This window comes from Hypanus sabinus, chromosome 1, assembly GCF_030144855.1.
Source record: "Hypanus sabinus isolate sHypSab1 chromosome 1, sHypSab1.hap1, whole genome shotgun sequence".
In the NCBI taxonomy this organism is placed as follows: domain Eukaryota; kingdom Metazoa; phylum Chordata; class Chondrichthyes; order Myliobatiformes; family Dasyatidae; genus Hypanus; species Hypanus sabinus.
Window position 1 is genome coordinate 77,509,452 of NC_082706.1, and position 16,613 is coordinate 77,526,064.

The window sequence follows — 16,613 nt, forward strand, 5'->3', positions numbered from 1 at the left end:
AGAGAGAGAAAGAAGTCAGTGCAGGGTCCCTCTGTGGCCATTCCCCTCAGCAACAGGAATACCCCCATGGATACTGCTATCCAAAGGGTAGCCTATGGTTGACCTACATATCTGGGCAAGGCAGCGCTTTGGTCAGCTCTGAGCTTCAGAAGGGTAGGGTGAAGTCAGGTGGTGCAATAGTCATAGGGGACTCAATAGTTAGGGGGACGGATAGGAGATCCTGTGGCAGCAAAAGAGACACCAGTATGGTGTGTTGCCTCCTGGTTGCTAGGGTCCAGGATGTCTCTTAGCGGTTGCAGAATATTCTTGAAGGGAAGGGTGAGCAGCCAGATGTCGCGGTACACGTTGGTACCAGTGATATAGGCAGGAAATGGGCAGAGGTCCTGCGCAATAAGTTTAGGGAGTTAGGAAGGAGGCTGAAGAGCAGGACCTCCAAGGTGGCAATCCCCTGATTAGTCCCGGTGCCACGAGTAGGGAAATGGCACAGGGGGCAGGGTTTCAAGTTCTCGGATCATTGGAACTTTATCGGGGGAAGGGGTGACCTGTACAAGTGGGATAGGTTGCACCTGAACAGGAGGGGAACCAATATCTTGGGAGGCAGGTTTGTTGATGCTATTGGGGAAAGTTTAAACTAGACTTGCAAGGGGGTGGGAACTGAAGTGAAGAGGCAGAGGATGGGGCAGTTGGTGCACAAGTAGTGACAGCTTGTAGGGAATTTAAAATGAAGGACAGGCAGATGATAGAGTATAGAAGCACTCAGCCTGATGGTTTGAGATTTGTCTATTTTAATGCAGGGACTATCATAAGCAAGGCAGATGAACAAAGCGCGTAACAATACGTGGAACTATAACGTTGTGGCCATTACCAAGACTTGGATGTTTGGATGTCTGGCTGTCTCAGGGGCAAGAATAGCTGCTGAATATGCCACGCTTTAGATGTGGACATGAAGGGAGGAAAACGAGGTGGGGGAATGGCATTGCTAATCAGGGATAGTATCACGGCTGCAGAAAAGGAGGAAGTCATAGAGGGATTATGTACTGAGTCAGCATGGGTGGATGTCAGAAACAGGAAAGGGGCACTCTACTGGGTGTTTTTTATAGACCCCCCCCCCGAATAGTAACAGACATCGAAGAAGATAGGGGGGCAGATTCTGGAACATTTGTGATAATAATAGGATTGTTGTAATGGATGATCTTAACTTTGCTAACTTTGACTGGCATCTCCTTAGAGTGAGGGGTTTCGATGGAGTGGAGTTTGTTAGGTGTGTTCAGGAAGGTTTCCTGATGCAATATGTAGATAAGCCAATTAGAGGAGAGGCTGTACTTAATCTGGTATTGGGAAATGAACCTGGTCGGATGTCAGATCTCTCGTTGGGAGTGCATTTTGGAGGTAGTGATCACAACTCTATCTCCTTAACCATAGCACTGGAGACGGATAGGAACAGACAATTTGGGAAAACATTTAATTGGGGCAGGGGGAAAAAGGATGCTATTAGGCAAGAGCTTGGGAACGTAAATTGGGAGCAGATGTTCTCATGGAAATGCACAGCAGAAGTGTGGCAGATGTTCAGGGAACATTTGCATGGAGTTCTGCACAGAGATGTTCCATTGAGGCAGGGAAAGAATGGTAAGGTAGAAGTACTGTGATATACAAACAATGTAGAAAATTGAGTTAAGATAAAAAGAAAAGCTTATGAAAGGCTCAAGAAACCAGGTACTGTCAGAGCTCTAAAAAAATTACAAGGGTGCCAGGAAGGAGTTCAAGAATGAAATTAGGAGAGCTAGAAGGGGCCACGAGAAGGCCTTAGCGAGCAGGATTAAGGAAAACCCCAAAGCATCTGACAAGTATGCAAAGAGCAAGGTGATTAGCCATGTGAGAATAGGACCAATCAGGAGAGAGAGGGGAAAATGTGTATGGAGCTGCAGGAGGCAGCAGAGGTATTTAATGAATACTTTGCTTCAGTATTCACCATGGAAAAGTACCTTGGAAATTGTGGGACTGACTTACAGCAGACTGAAATGTTTGATTGTACAGACATTAAGGAAGAGGGTGTGCTGGAGCTGTTGAAAGGTATTAAGTTCGATAAGTTGCCAGGACCAGACAAAATATATCCCAGGCTACTGTGGGAAGTAAGGGAAGAGATTGCTGAGTCTCTGGCAATGATCTTTCCATCAACAATAGGGATGGGAGAAGTACTAGAGGATTGGAAGGTTGCAAATGTTGTTCCCTTGTTCAAGAAAGGGAGTAGAGATAACCCAGGAAATTAGAGACCAGTGAGTTTTACTTCAGTGGAGGCCAAATTGTTGGAGAAGATCCTGAGAGGCAAAATTTATGAGCATTTGGAGACATAATCTGATTACGGATACTCAGCAAGGCTTTGTCAAGGGCAGGTCATGCCTTACAAGCTTAATTAAATTCTTTGAGGAAGAAACAAAACACATTGATGAAGATAGAGCAGTGGATGTAGTGTATACGGATTTCAATAAGGCATTTGATAAGGTTCTCCATGCTCATTCAGAAAATAATGAGGCATGGGGTCCTTGCTTTGTGGATTCAGAATTGGCTTGTCCACAGAAACTGAAGGGTGGATGCAGATGGCTCGTATTCTGAATGAAGGACAGTGACCAGTGGTGTTCTGCAGGGGTATGTCCTGGGACCCCTCCTCTTTGTGATTTTTATAAATGACTTCAGTGAAGAAGTAGAACAGTAGATTGTAAGTTTGCTACTGACACAAATGTTGCAGATGTTGTGGATACTGTGGAGGGTTGTCGGAGGTGACAGTGGGACATCGATAGGATGTAGAACTGGGTTGAGAAGTGGCAGATGGAGTTCCCAGATAAGTGAGAAGTGGTTCATTTCGGTAGGTTAAATTAAAGGACTGAATATAATATTAATGGCAATACTCCTGGCAGTGTGGAGGATCAGAGGGATCTTGGGTTTCGAGTCCATAGGGCACTCAAAGCAGCTGCTCAGGTTGACAGTGTTGTTAAGAAGGCATATGGTGTTATGGCCTTAATCAACTGTGGGATTAAGTTCAAGCACCATGAGGTAATGTTAAAGCTATATAAGACTTTAGTTAGACCCCACTTGAGAGTACTGTGTTCAGTTCTGGTCACCTCACTACAAGAAGGATGTGAATACTACAGAGAGAGTGCAGAGGAGATTTACAAGTCCATTGCCAGGATTGCAGAGCATACCTTATGAGAATAGGTTGAGTGAACTTGGCCTTTTCTCCTTGGAGTGACGGAGGATGAGAGGTGACCTGACAGAGGTGTATAAGATGATGAGAGTCATTGATCATGTGGTTTTCTCAGGGCTGAAGTGGCTAACATGAGGAGCATAGTTTTAAGGTGCTGGGAAGTAGTTACGAGGAGGATGTCAGAGGTAAGTTTTTCACACAGACTGTGGTGGGTACATGGAATGCACTGCCAGTGACAGTGGTAGAGGCAGGTATAATGGGGTCTTTTAAGAGACTTTTAGATATGTACATGGAGCTTAGAAAAATAGAGGGCTATGCAGTAGGGTAATTCTAGATGGTTTCTTGAGTGGGTAACATGGTTGGCACAACATTGTGGGCCAAAGGGCTGGTAATGTTCTGAAGATTTCTTTGATTCTATGATTCGGAAGCGAACACTGTGAACCGTCTGTGCTCTGCGGTGTGGGAGATCTGGTTTTCAGGTACCAGTGATGGCAGCGCAGTAGGGGTCCTGGGCTGGACCTCTCACACTTACACTACATCTGCCCATAAAAACCTCTGGATGAGACTGACAAGAACGGAAAGAGTCATGCCGGCTTGGAAGTCACCTGGATAAACAAGGCCTGTGCCAGTTATTGGAGAACTGGGACCATCTGGCAAGAAACTGGCTACAGAGCAAATGACAAATGGACGAGACTGGACAACGTGGAATTAATAGGGAAAAAATATATATATACACACACACATACACATGCTTACTGTAATCCATAATTTTTATTACGTATTGCAATGTACTGCTGCTGCAAAACAACAACAGATTTCACCACATATGCTGGTGATATTAAGCTTGATACTGATCTGCTACAGTTGGATGCAAAAACTCCTTTTAATAACCCAGAAAAACTTTAATGTGTTTCTTGTTACGTTCAAAAAGTATTTAAAAATTGCAACTGACATGGGCTAAATTTCAGCTATTGTGCTTAAAAATCAGAATCAGGTACACTTTCACCACTTTACATGACATGAAATCTGTTGTTTTGTGGAAGCAGTAGAGAGCAAAGACATAAAACTAGCGCAAATATACTCTGCCAGAATTAAATAATAATGTTGTATTCACAGGCTCATGTATCATTCAAAATCTGATGGCAAAGTGCAAGAAACTGCTGTGAAAACACTGAGTGCTGCTTTTCAGGCTCCTGTACCCCCTCCCTGATGGTAGGAACATGTCCCAGATGATGAGGGCCATTAATGACGGATACAAACTTCCTGAGTTGCTGTCTCGAAGATGTCCTGAATGGTGAGAAAGTTTTAACCATGGTGGAACTGGCTGAGATTATGACCCTCTATAGCCTCTTGTGATCCTTTGTATTGGACCCTCCATACCTGTAATGCAACCCGTCTGAATGCCCTCCACCTTACATCTAGAACATTCGCAAACCTCTTCAAACTCTGAACGAAGTACAGAAGCTGGCTGCATTGGGTGACACTCAGGAACTTAAAGCTGATCACCTTTGTCACCACTGACCCCTCTGTGGGCTGCTGCATGTTCTTCTGATTTCTCTTCTTGAAGTCCACAATCTAGTCCTTGGCCTTTCCTAGTTGTTGTGACACCACTCACCCCGCTGATCTACCTCACTCCAGTACACCATCAGGCACTGCTGCCATCAGAGGTTTTACCAACAACATATTATTAGCAGTTTTTATGGATGGTGTTTGAGCTGTGTTTAGGGACAGACAGGAGTGTAGAGAGAGAGTAGGGCTGTGGGCTAAGCACAAATTGGTGAAGAGCCCTGAGTTAATTGTTAGCGATGAGGAGGTGTTATCACTGATCTGTACTGACTGTGGTCACCCAATGAGGAAGCCGAGGATCCAGTGCAGAGGTACAAGTTCAGAAGCTTGGTGATTTACCCTGATCTATAAAGAACAACCTGATATATGTTTTGCTCATGACTAGTTGCTCCAAAGCACAGCGGTGAGCCAATGGGATTATGTCTGCCGCAGACTTGCTGAGGCACTGTACAAACTGCAGCATTTCCCGGGCCTCACTGTGGCAGGAGTTAACTTTAAATATAGACAACCTCCTCTTGAAGTACGTCATTACAGCAGATGTGAGTGCTACCAGTCAACAATCCAAGGACAGCAGTGATTCATTGCTGTAACTCTGACTCCAGTTAAATGCAACTTCCTCAAGGGGGATACCAAATGACAAAATCATTCTTCTGTAACAGACATACCTACTACTGCCTCCGAGATTAAGCATTACCAAGACCACACACCTTCCCCAGCTACCAAATGTAAACTGGCATGGGGGTGGGGGGGAGGCAGAATTAATCTTCCGATGATGGTGTAAATTATACCAAATAAGGTCCAACTAAGATCCTCTTCAGTTTTGTCTCCATAAACAAACATCTTGTTTTTGCATGTGGTTTACAAGCACAGTTCTCTTCTTTGATCTTTTCCCCCATCTGCTGTGATGGTAAAGAACTCACTGCACTGCCTCAGTGCTTCAAGATTCCTTTCCAACTCTTGGGAGCTACCGTACATGAACTATGGCCCAGGGAAACAGATCAGCACTGTGATGGAATACACGCCATTGACAGGAAACTGAACTGGCCTAGCCATATAAACACCGTGGCTACCAGAGCTGGACAAAGGCTAGGAATCCCGCGGCGTGTAACTCACCTCCCGACTCCCCAAAGCCTGTCCACCATCCACAAGGCTCAGGTCAGGAGTGTAATGGAATACTTCCCGCTCGCCTGGATGAGTGCAGCTCCATCAACACTCAAGAAACTTGACACCATCCAGTACAAGGCAGCCCACTTGATTGGTACCCCTTCCACAAGCATCCAATTCCTCCACCATCGACAAACAGTTGCAGCAATGCGTACTATCTACAAGATGCTCTGCTACAAACACCAACATTCCTAAGGCAGCACCTTCCAGGCCCACGTCCCGTAAATGTAAAAGAGAAACAAGACTACTGCAATGCCATACAAGTCCTGAAAGATCAAGACCAGAAACTTTACTTATTATTTACTTTTGCTATATAGATAGGTAACAGGTTCTACTGGCTCAATGAGCTCACACTGCCCAGTTACACCCGTGTGACTAATGAATCTAAGAATGCTTTGACTGTGAGAGGAAGTGGGAGCACTATGCGGTCACGAGGGAGAACACAAAAATTCCTTACAGGTCGTGACGGGAATCAAACCCCAATCGTTGGCGCTGTAGTTTACGCTAACTGCTAGGATATCATGCCACCCCAACTGAGTACATTTACATAAAACGTTGCCCCAACAAGGCAGCATTCATCATCACCCATCCACACCGCCTAGTCATGCTCTCTTCCTGCTCCCACCATTCAGGCAAGAGGTACAGATACCTCAGATCCAACACCACCAGGAAGTGGGTGATTGGGCACTGCTCCCACTTTCATTGCCTCCCCCTCACCCCGTTACGATATACATTATCACATCCTCTATTTACCTTTGTGTTCCTGCTGGTCACCCTCTGGCCACAGTTTCCACATTCACCCTCTCCTGCCCCCACCATTCCCATTTTGTTGACTTCCACCGTAAGACACAGGAGAAGAATTAGGCTATTCAGCCCATCTACTCTGCTCCATCCTTCTGTCTCCCAATTCCACCCTCACCCTCCATTCACACATTCTGCTCGACCTGCTGAGCACCTCCAGGGATTTGTTTCTAAATCTGACACTACACTGAGCTGTTCTTCACACAAAAGACAAAGGAGAAGTCATTTGTCAACATAAATACTTCCTACATCTTGCGGTGACAAAATGGGCATCGCTTTGCTTTGCTGTGGTCCTTCCTGTTTGAATATTCTTACACTGTGTGTTCAGTACTTGCATCTGTCCACTTCTTCTTTTATCCTGAACCTACTGTACATCCAGAGTGGTCAGATAACCCGTCAATCCTACTGATGTACTGACCACAACGATTAGAGCATCCCCATGCTCTTTGTTATTTGTGCAGACCATCAGTCAGACTCCCTTTCCACTACTTCATTCCTTTAGATGAGCAGATATTGAGCATTGTGGCACAATAGCATAGTGGTTAGCATAACACTTTACAGTACAGGCGACGTAGGTTCAATTCCTGTTGCTGCCTGTGACCACATGGGTTTCCTCCAGGTGCTCCAGTTTCCTCCCACAATCTAAGGACGATCCATAATGTATCTCAATAAATAAATAAATTCAGCCATGGCTCACTCATTCTGAGCATTAATGCTTGAGATAATGGGCAAGAATCACTTGCACAATATTAAAAGTGAAATGGTAAATATGGAAAAGAAATCTTCTTGCAGTATTTATGCCTACCCAAACCACCAGTCCTTGCTCTGATGTCTCCAGACCTAATGCAGTTTTCTAAACCTCTTCTTGACCCTGATCTCCCATCTATTTTCCAACCTCTGCTCATCTGATCTCTCATTCTCACTGCTGTTTATGCCTTGAAATAGGGGTTCCCAACCTGGGGTCAATGGACTCCTTGTTTATTATACTGGTCCATGGCATAAAAAATGTTGTGAACTGTTAGGGTATATTCTGGGATTATGGTATATTACAAATATTAATTTCAACACCAACCAGTCTTCAGACCTGAACGTGGACTGTAGATCGAATTTTAAATGTGGCCAGAACAATGATCTTCCTGGAGCTGTAGATTGGGGTTGATTGCAAACAGGGAAACACCCATTCACCTGAGATGTCTGCATAGAGAGACAGAGATGATTAATACTCAGTGCTGGTGTGAAGACCTGGAAGTGTTTGAAACTCAAAGGAAGCACTATGAATGAATTGCAACTACAAAAATTGACCTGTTGTTAACTTTGTTCTTTAACATAAAAAAAATGTGATGTAATACTGGGTCAGGAGGCCTCTTCTTCCAAGAGTGTCTCCAGTGTGATGCCTGCTTGTTGTCTGGAATAAAGACTTTGATATCCACCAGCTTCATTGTCTCTCTAGTGTCTTCGATCAGTCACAAAAGGAACCCCTGCCTTCAAGAGATTCCTCTCATTGTCAGCTACTCTTTTCATCACACCCTCAGCACTTACAGCAAGCAGGTGTTCACTTCTTATTTACTCTTCACTGGATGACCATTTCCTCAATCCAGATCAATATTGGATACCCAACTTGCATTGCCATCCCTGCCAAAATAGTTCCATCTGACTTCCTAACCTTAAATTACTTTGTGTCAAATTATACTCCAGCTTCAACACATAGCGGTACATTGATCATAGTTACCCTGTAACAGCAGTATCCACTTCATGTTTCAGAGGCATTGTGAGGATAAGTGTGTTGTCATGCAGAGTGTCATTATGCTCTACGTTCCCACTGCAGAAAAGAAACACAAATAATCTTAGAAATCTGCATTATGTACGTGATCCTTCAGCAAAAGTCAAATAAGTACAATGCCGTTTTTTTTTTACCTCAGCGATGTTGGCAAAAAGTCATTATTCCTTTCGAAATTGCTCCATATTTGAATATTAAAAGTCACAATTGAAAAATAAACAGCTGCAGTATTCAATAACTCTTAGCTTTTTAAATACTACAATCATTGGATATTTTTCTAGACAAGCAATGATGTCCCATCGGATTAAAAGAAAACATAAGACATTGGAAGAATTCCGGACTTTGAAAGTGTTAACTGACAATAATCTCAAAGGTCACAATGGATTGGAAACACTCTGTTGGCTCAAAGCCCCTCAATTTCAAGGTGAAAGGACTGAAAATCAAAGCGCTGCTATCTCAAGAGACCCATAACCGAGTGTAAGAAGCGCACTGAGTTTCTGCTTTATGGAAACAAAGTTAAATACATTCAAAACAAATTTCCATTAAAATTTAAACAGATACTTAAATGTTACAATATTTTTAGTAATATAAAGATGCCCAGAATCTGAAATGATAAACAATGCTATTAATTTACAGCTGATTAATCAGCCCCTGCAAAACAATACACAGATTAATCTTGGACTCTTCATTACAGCTACAAACTATATGCTAGTCCAACTTTTTCATTGAACTGAAAAGTCAGAAGAAAGACGAAATGTTATACTGTAAGCCAGAAAGGTGGAAACTGGTGGATGATAACAGGAAGGGATTCAAATTTCATTTTCAATACCAAGCTGTAATGAGGGTCAGAGGTCATTCTGCCTCTTCTCCTCTCTTCAAGTCGTTAATCAAGAGAAGCTTGAATTGGCCATCAGAGACAGAGGTCTCAATGTCTGGTTAGAGACCACACCAACTGTACTTGGTTGGTGTGCTGCTTACAAAAGTTCATAGAGCTCATGCAATTAAACCTTTACTGTAACAATGCCCTGGAAAGTTGGAACTGGCGAGAAAATGCAGCATGTGGTTCTCTAACTTTCCAACTTGTTTTGCAGTATGACCATCAATCACCTGTAAAATATTTAAATTGTATAACATAGGATGGTTATACACTGAGTATAAAATCACACATTTTCAACTTCTGTAGTGTAACATTCTTGCATCCTTCCACATTTCTGCTCAGTAAAGCAAGTCTGTAAGGAGTTTATGCGTTCTCCCCGTGACTGCGTGGGTTTCCTGCAGGTGCTCCAGTTCCCCCTCCCCCTACCCCTACCCCACAGTCTGAAGACATACCGGCCGGTAGTTAATTGGTCATTGTAAAATGTCCTGTGATTAGAGGAGGGTTAAATCGGAGATTGCTGGGCAGTGCAGCTCAAAAGGCCAGGTGGGCCTACTCTGCAGCTCAATAAATAAATAAAAGATCAGAACTTCTAATCAAAGGCTGCTGACAGAACGAGGCATTTACATCTTAAATGCACAAGCACCCAATTTATCTGTAAATTCAAATACAGTTATACTAATTTTAATCCTATTATCTGTAACATTAACTTCTACAGTATCTGTCCCAATAACAAGCGTCTCCCAATCGTCATATGCCCCTTCATATTTATGAAGAAGAGGAGGTTAATTACTAAGAAAGCATGGCAGCACCTCTATTTCCTTAGAAGTTTGTGAAAATTTGGCATGACATCTAAAACTTTGGCAAACTTCTATAGATATGTAGCAGAGTAGAGTGGCTGGTTGCATCACAGCCTGGTATGGAAACACTTGAATGGAAAATCCTACAACAAGTAATGGATACAGCCCAGTCCATCAGTGCTGTTGCAGGAAAGCAGCATCCATCGTCAAGGACTTACACCGCCTATGCCATACTCTCTTCTCGCTGCTGCCATCAAGAAGAAAGTATAGGAACCTCAGGACCCAAACCACCAGGTTCAGGAACAGTTATTAACCTTCAATCATCAGGGTCCTGAACCAGAGTGGATAACTTCACTCGCCCCCTCACTGAACTGTTCCTGCAACAGAGTCACTTTCAAGGACTCTCTGTCTCATGTTCTTGATACTATATATTTTTTAAAATTTTGTAATTGGACAGGTCGCTGTCTTTTGCACATTGGTTGCTTGTCCACCATGTTGGGTGAAGTCTTTCATTGATTTGATTGTGTTTCTTGGATTTACTGAGTATGCCCACAAGAAAATGAATCTCAGGGTTGTATATGTACTTTGATAACAAATTCACTTTGAACTTTACCTGCTAACAGCAATGTCTAATCAAGCTTAACAAGTTTCTATTTAATATAATCAACATTAACCATGCCTAAATTTAGGACATTAACTGGTAGGCCAGTCCTATTTTTAACCATAACTATTTAAAATTAAATTATAGTCACTGGTCCCAAAATGCTGCCTCACTGACACTTCAGTCAACGTGCCCAGCCTCACTTACCAAGAGGAGGTCCAGTGAAGGTCCTTCTCTCACAAAGAGCCATAATGCTTCACAAAACTTTCTTAAACTAACTCACAGATTCTGCCCAAACCTCTTTGGACTGTGGCAGACCCAGTCAAAAACAGGGAAGTTAAAATCCTATCAAAACTTCAGTTACTGCTGCCAGTATCTGTGATTTTATCACATAATTGCTCCTCTAATTCCTTTTATCAGAGGGCCTATAGTACAATCTGCGTGGAGTTTTCACTTACACAGTGTTAGCATGAGTTTCCCTAGTTGCTAAGGTTTCATTCCACATCCCAAAGACACATTGGTAAGTTAATTTGCTGCAGTAAATTACCTGAACATTGGGGCTATGTGATGGAACACGAGAGAAAACAACGTGAGAGAATGGGTCTGATGAGCTTGCTCTTCTGGGAGACAGCAGGAATGTGATGGGCAGAATGGCATCCTACTGGGCTATTGGTTAGTAAATCAGTAAGTCAGTTGCTTATTGAATAACAATAGATTGAATCTTGCTGGTAAGTGCCAGCAATGTGCATAGGAGGCACCAACATACATGCCAGCTATTGGAAATTTGGGAGATTTGCTCTTTTCTTTCCTGCACATTGGGTGCTTGGTGTTTTCTTTCAACAGGTTCCATGGTGTTTCTTCATTACGTGGCTGCCTGCAGGGAGACAAATCTCAGGGTTGTATTCTGTATGCATACCATGATGATAACTGTACTTTGGATCTTTGAAGGTTGATGCATGTGTATCCAAATAGAAAAGCTCTGACCTTAGCCACAGATTCCACTGGCCAATTCAGCCAGTGATCTCGCGGGCTGGATTCTGCATGGAGTACAGTGGTGGAGCATGAACTTGCTGACATTCTAAGAACTTAAATGGAGAATCTCTCCAGACATCCTGTGCCCAGCTATCAAATTTCAGGGCAGAAATGGCAAACACAAGGAGGAGTAATTCTAAGATGATTGGAGGAAAATATAGGTAGGGGGATGTCAGAGATAAGTTCTTAGAGAGAGTGGTAGGTCTGTGCCTTGCCAGGGCGGTGGCAGAAGCAAACACATTAGGGGCATTTATAAAACTCTTAGATAGGCACATGGATGATAGAAAAATGGAAGGCTAAGTAGGAGGGAAGGGATAGATTGATCTTATTGTGGGCTGAAGGGACTGTACTGTTCTCTGTTTATATTGCTACATGTCAAACTGTTAGCTTAACAATCACAATGTTCTGTTTTGGTTAGGAAAAATAACTATTAGTTAAGAACCATTGTTTAGTTTTGGAATTGTTCCACTGGGTCAATAATTGAATCCATGAAACAGGTGGGACTCAGCCCGGAGGTTGAGTCTCAGACGGACTTCAGCCTGATCCCACAAGAAGCATGGAATCTTGCTATTATATTCATTAGGAAATAGCTCTGGAAAAGCAGTAAATGATCTGTATGTACCAGGACTGCATTGGACTCAGAATCACTGGTAAGCTCTCAGCTTGCTCAGTGAGCTAGAAGAACCTAAACGATTAATGATGTCAGTGAATAGTTGTTGGTTTTGGTAACACTGTTTCCATTTTTGCCATGTATGGGATTTTTGTGAACATTCTGCCAAACTCTAAACACTGCTAATTTTAGCTTATTAAGTTTCCTCTTATTAAATCAAAACAATTCCCTCACTGATATTTTTCATTCAACAGATTCACTGTATATTTGAACTTGAGCATGTTACTGCAACTGATAGCTCCATGGGGACATCTCTGTGCAATCTTTTTTATTTTTCAGAGGACAACATTTGAGTGCTTGTTACAGCTATAGCAATGGGTAAAATTTACACTGGTAGAAGAACTCAGCTGATGCCAGGTCTCAATCCAAAATGTCAACCATCCCTTTTGCCTCAGATTCCAGCATTTGCAATCTCTTACGTATCCAATATCTCGGGGATAGCTAGACACATCAGCATTAATGCTGAATTAAACAGAGGATAGGCCACCTTAACAGACCAAGAACTAGATTACAAAGTGAACATGTCAAAACCTCTGAGTTCCTTGCTGTTAGGAAGTGGCAAGGCCATATGTTCCCCTGTGGTTTACACCGTGAGTGTTGTATTTCAAGTGCACAGTTCCATGAAATCAAGGACTTTGATTAAATTTGGTGTGAAGGCTAGCTTTCATTATACCAAATTGGATTTCAGACACAAACGATTGGTGACACAATTACCTGATTAGCGGCTTGTGTTAGCAGAACCCCTAAGAGATGTCAGAATGTCATCAGGAGTTACTGTGCATCAGAAATCCCACCAGATATCAGTGAATCCGGATCTCCAATACTCTGGGTTGCTCTATTGTAATACAACAAGCAGTGACACAAAAACCAACACTACGAGCAGGAGTTAGAAGATAACATAAATTTAGGAATGAGTTGAGAGTATAAATTATGTGACTCCTTTTTTATCCTCAGGACAGTGTACAAGTATTCTTCCTGTTGAAACAGGGGACATGGTAATAAAGCTTATCTCTAGCGATTTTAAGTCTCAAATCACTTCACACAAATTAAATTGCAATTGTCTTCTGTTCGTTTAGTGACAAATCAGAAGCAGTAAGATTCCACTAACCAGCCTGAGAGGAGCTTGTGGAGTCGAGAATTCTAGTGTCCTCTATTGCTCTTACTGCCACATCTAAATTGGCCAAAATGTAGACAAGGTAGTCTACCCTACGTTGCCGTGTTTAAATTTGCCAAGGAAGATCATGAAATATTTTAGCAAAATTCTTTAATTACTTTCAGCTTTTCTTGTCTCCTCTTGCTGATTCCCTTCTGTGTAACATTGTTCTTTAGAAAATGGGCAAAGGTAAAAAAAACTGCTGCTGTAGATCAGACAGGCAACAGAACACGCGAGACCTGACATAGCTACTCTATACGTACAACCCGAAAAGAATGACATTGTTTAATCACGAACATATACATACAAGGTCGAGTTAAAGCATCAGCGTACTTGGTACTGATTGCGTATCACTGAGGAAATTTGCTATAATGCAGATTTTAAAAGAGAAATATAAACAAAAAAAAAACTTGTCCCAACCCCAATCCACATGGTTTTACCTCTTCTTCAAAAAGAAACAGAGATTTACTTAGTTTAGTGTAACTTTCAAGAGACTGACTGTAATTGACTAACCAATCAGGCACCCCCACCAACCACCCGAACTCAAACTCAATCAGCAGCTGGTTCTGTTTAAGAATATCACAGGAACTACAAGAATGCTGCAGACCAATGTATTACGCAATTTATTTATTAAGCATGCTTTATACAAGCCAGAACAACATCCAGGCCAAGATCTTCAAGCTATGATTCACCCTGTTCATTCTTCATGTTCTTTTCAACTATTTTGAGTAAACACTTTGCTCTAAAATGTTAATAAAACATACGTATTGTAACCAAAGCCTTTGCAATAAAAAACATGTTTGGAACAAAGGATCTAAGCATGAACTTTTTATCTCTTTGCTTTTTGTACACTCTTGTGCCTAGAGTCACTTTGTGAATATACAATCAATGTATATAAGCTATCTTATGTATTTATATTTGTTTTTTAATATTATGTTCTTTTTTGTGTTATTGTTTTTTAGTGCTGCGTCAGATCCAGAGAAACAATTATATTGTTCTCCTTTACACTTGAGAATTTGAAATAACATTAAATAGCCTTGAGTCTTTGTGCTATGTGGCCAGAGTTGTAATGACACAGTGTAGTTGTAGGATTAAGTTAGTAAGTTATAGGAGACAACTTCCAGTGAGACTGAGACTGTGACTAGAGAGGCAAGTTAAAACTGCTAAGATTTACAAGGTCCTGAGATCTCACACAAGCTACATCTGGACAATGTTTTAGAGTGAAATGACATGATAGATCTTCAAATGTCTGGGGCATATAGTCAGACTGTGGAGTTCATATTGTGAAGATTTATTGGGTGATTATGCTGTCATTTGCAGCTACATGTGAGGATGGTATCAGCATTAGTTCCTTGGGTAGGCTAGTTGAAAGCTGATTCCCCAGCGTAGGAGCATGAATCTTAATGATCTGAGAAGGTAGCAAAGTTCACAATCAGATTTATTATCATTGACATATGTTGTGAAAAGCGTCTTGTGGCAGCAGTACACTGCAAGATATAAAAATTATTATAACTTACAAAATATGAATAAATAGTGCAAAACACAAAAAGTTAACATGAGAAAGTCTGCAGATGCTGGATGCAACACACACTAAATGCTGGAGGAACTCAGCAGGCCAGGCAGCATCTATGGAAGTGAATAAGCAGTCAGTGTTTCAGGACTGAGAAGGAAGACACCAGAATAAAAAGGTGGGGGAGGGGAAGGAGGCTAGCTGGAAGGTGACAGGTGGGTGGGAAAGGTCAAGGGCTGGAGAAGAGGATTCACGGACTGGTTGATTGCTTTTGTACATCTGGAAGTGGCTGGATTTCCAAATGAATGGAGCCTTAGCATGGAACCAAAATATGGCGGCCCGGTAGTGCCAAGTTTATAGCAACGCTTTACATTGGCAGCTGTAAGATCAAGATCCCACTCCCACCACAGTCTGTAAGGAGTTTCTACATTTTCCCCATGACTGCATGCGTTTTCTCCGGGCACTCCAGCTCCCTCCACATTCCAAAGACTCGGGCTCCATCAACAGTGGAAAGCAGAGCTGGGCCCAACAGTGGGGTCAGTGTGTCAGTGGAGGAAGGAGAGAGGAGAGAGTGGCAAAAGGACAGTGCAATACATTAAAAACTATAAGTTATACAATAAGAAAACATTAAAAAATTTAATTAAACATGTAGGGCAAAAAGAGAGCAAAAAATGAAAAAAAATAGTGAGGTAGTGTACATGAGTTAATTGTCCAATCAGAAATCTGATGTTGGAAGGGAAGAAGCTGTTCCTAAAACTTTCAGCATATGTCTGCAGTGTCCATGATGGAGCTGGCTATGTTTACAACCTTCTGCAGCTTTTTCTGATCCTGTGCAGTGGCCGCTCCATGATGTCAGCAATGAGAAGAGGGCATGTCCTGTGCAGTGGGGGGTTTTAAATAATGGACATTGCTTTTTTGAGGTATCACCTTTTGAAGATGTTTTTGATGCTGGGGAGGCTAGTGTCCATGATGGAGCTGGCTGAGTTTACAACCTTCTGCAGCTTTTTCTGATCCTGTGCAGTGGCCGCTCCATACGAGATGGTGGTGCAACCAGTTACAATGATAGGTTAAGATGGTGGTACACTCGGACATAGCGGCCACTCGGGTGTCACTGTTTGTCCTTTACATATCTGTCATGATCACAAGACACTGCTGATTATTAAGAACATCAGGTACTGCTGGCCTATCCCATCAGCAAGTTGCTGAACAGTGATGGAGCTGGACTTGGAGCCTGCTTCAATCACCCAGAGAAGAAGGCATCACAGACAATGCACAGAGGGCGATGCATTGGATGGGGGTGATTGTCTTGGACATTATTGCTGTGATTGTAAGACCCTGTAATGTAGAATACTGAGAGTCCAATTCACTGGTTCAACGGTGAGACGGATAGTGGGGGAGCTGTGTGGCCTTGGCACAGACCAGGCCTCATTCGTCCCTCAGGGTCACTTGATGCAGCCATTGGGTTA

The 16,613-nt window shown here is 42.4% G+C and overlaps 1 protein-coding gene across 1 annotated transcript in view; it reads right to left on the reverse strand.

Annotated features, from left to right (window-relative positions):
- The window catches only part of itga9 (integrin, alpha 9), a 410,365-nt gene that overhangs the window by 105,802 nt on the left and 287,950 nt on the right, over positions 1–16,613 (reverse strand). Inside the window, exon 21 of the mRNA XM_059971083.1 lies at positions 8,460–8,549. Within this exon, the coding sequence (XP_059827066.1) occupies positions 8,460–8,549 (90 nt within the window). The remainder of the gene's footprint in view (positions 1–8,459; positions 8,550–16,613) is intronic.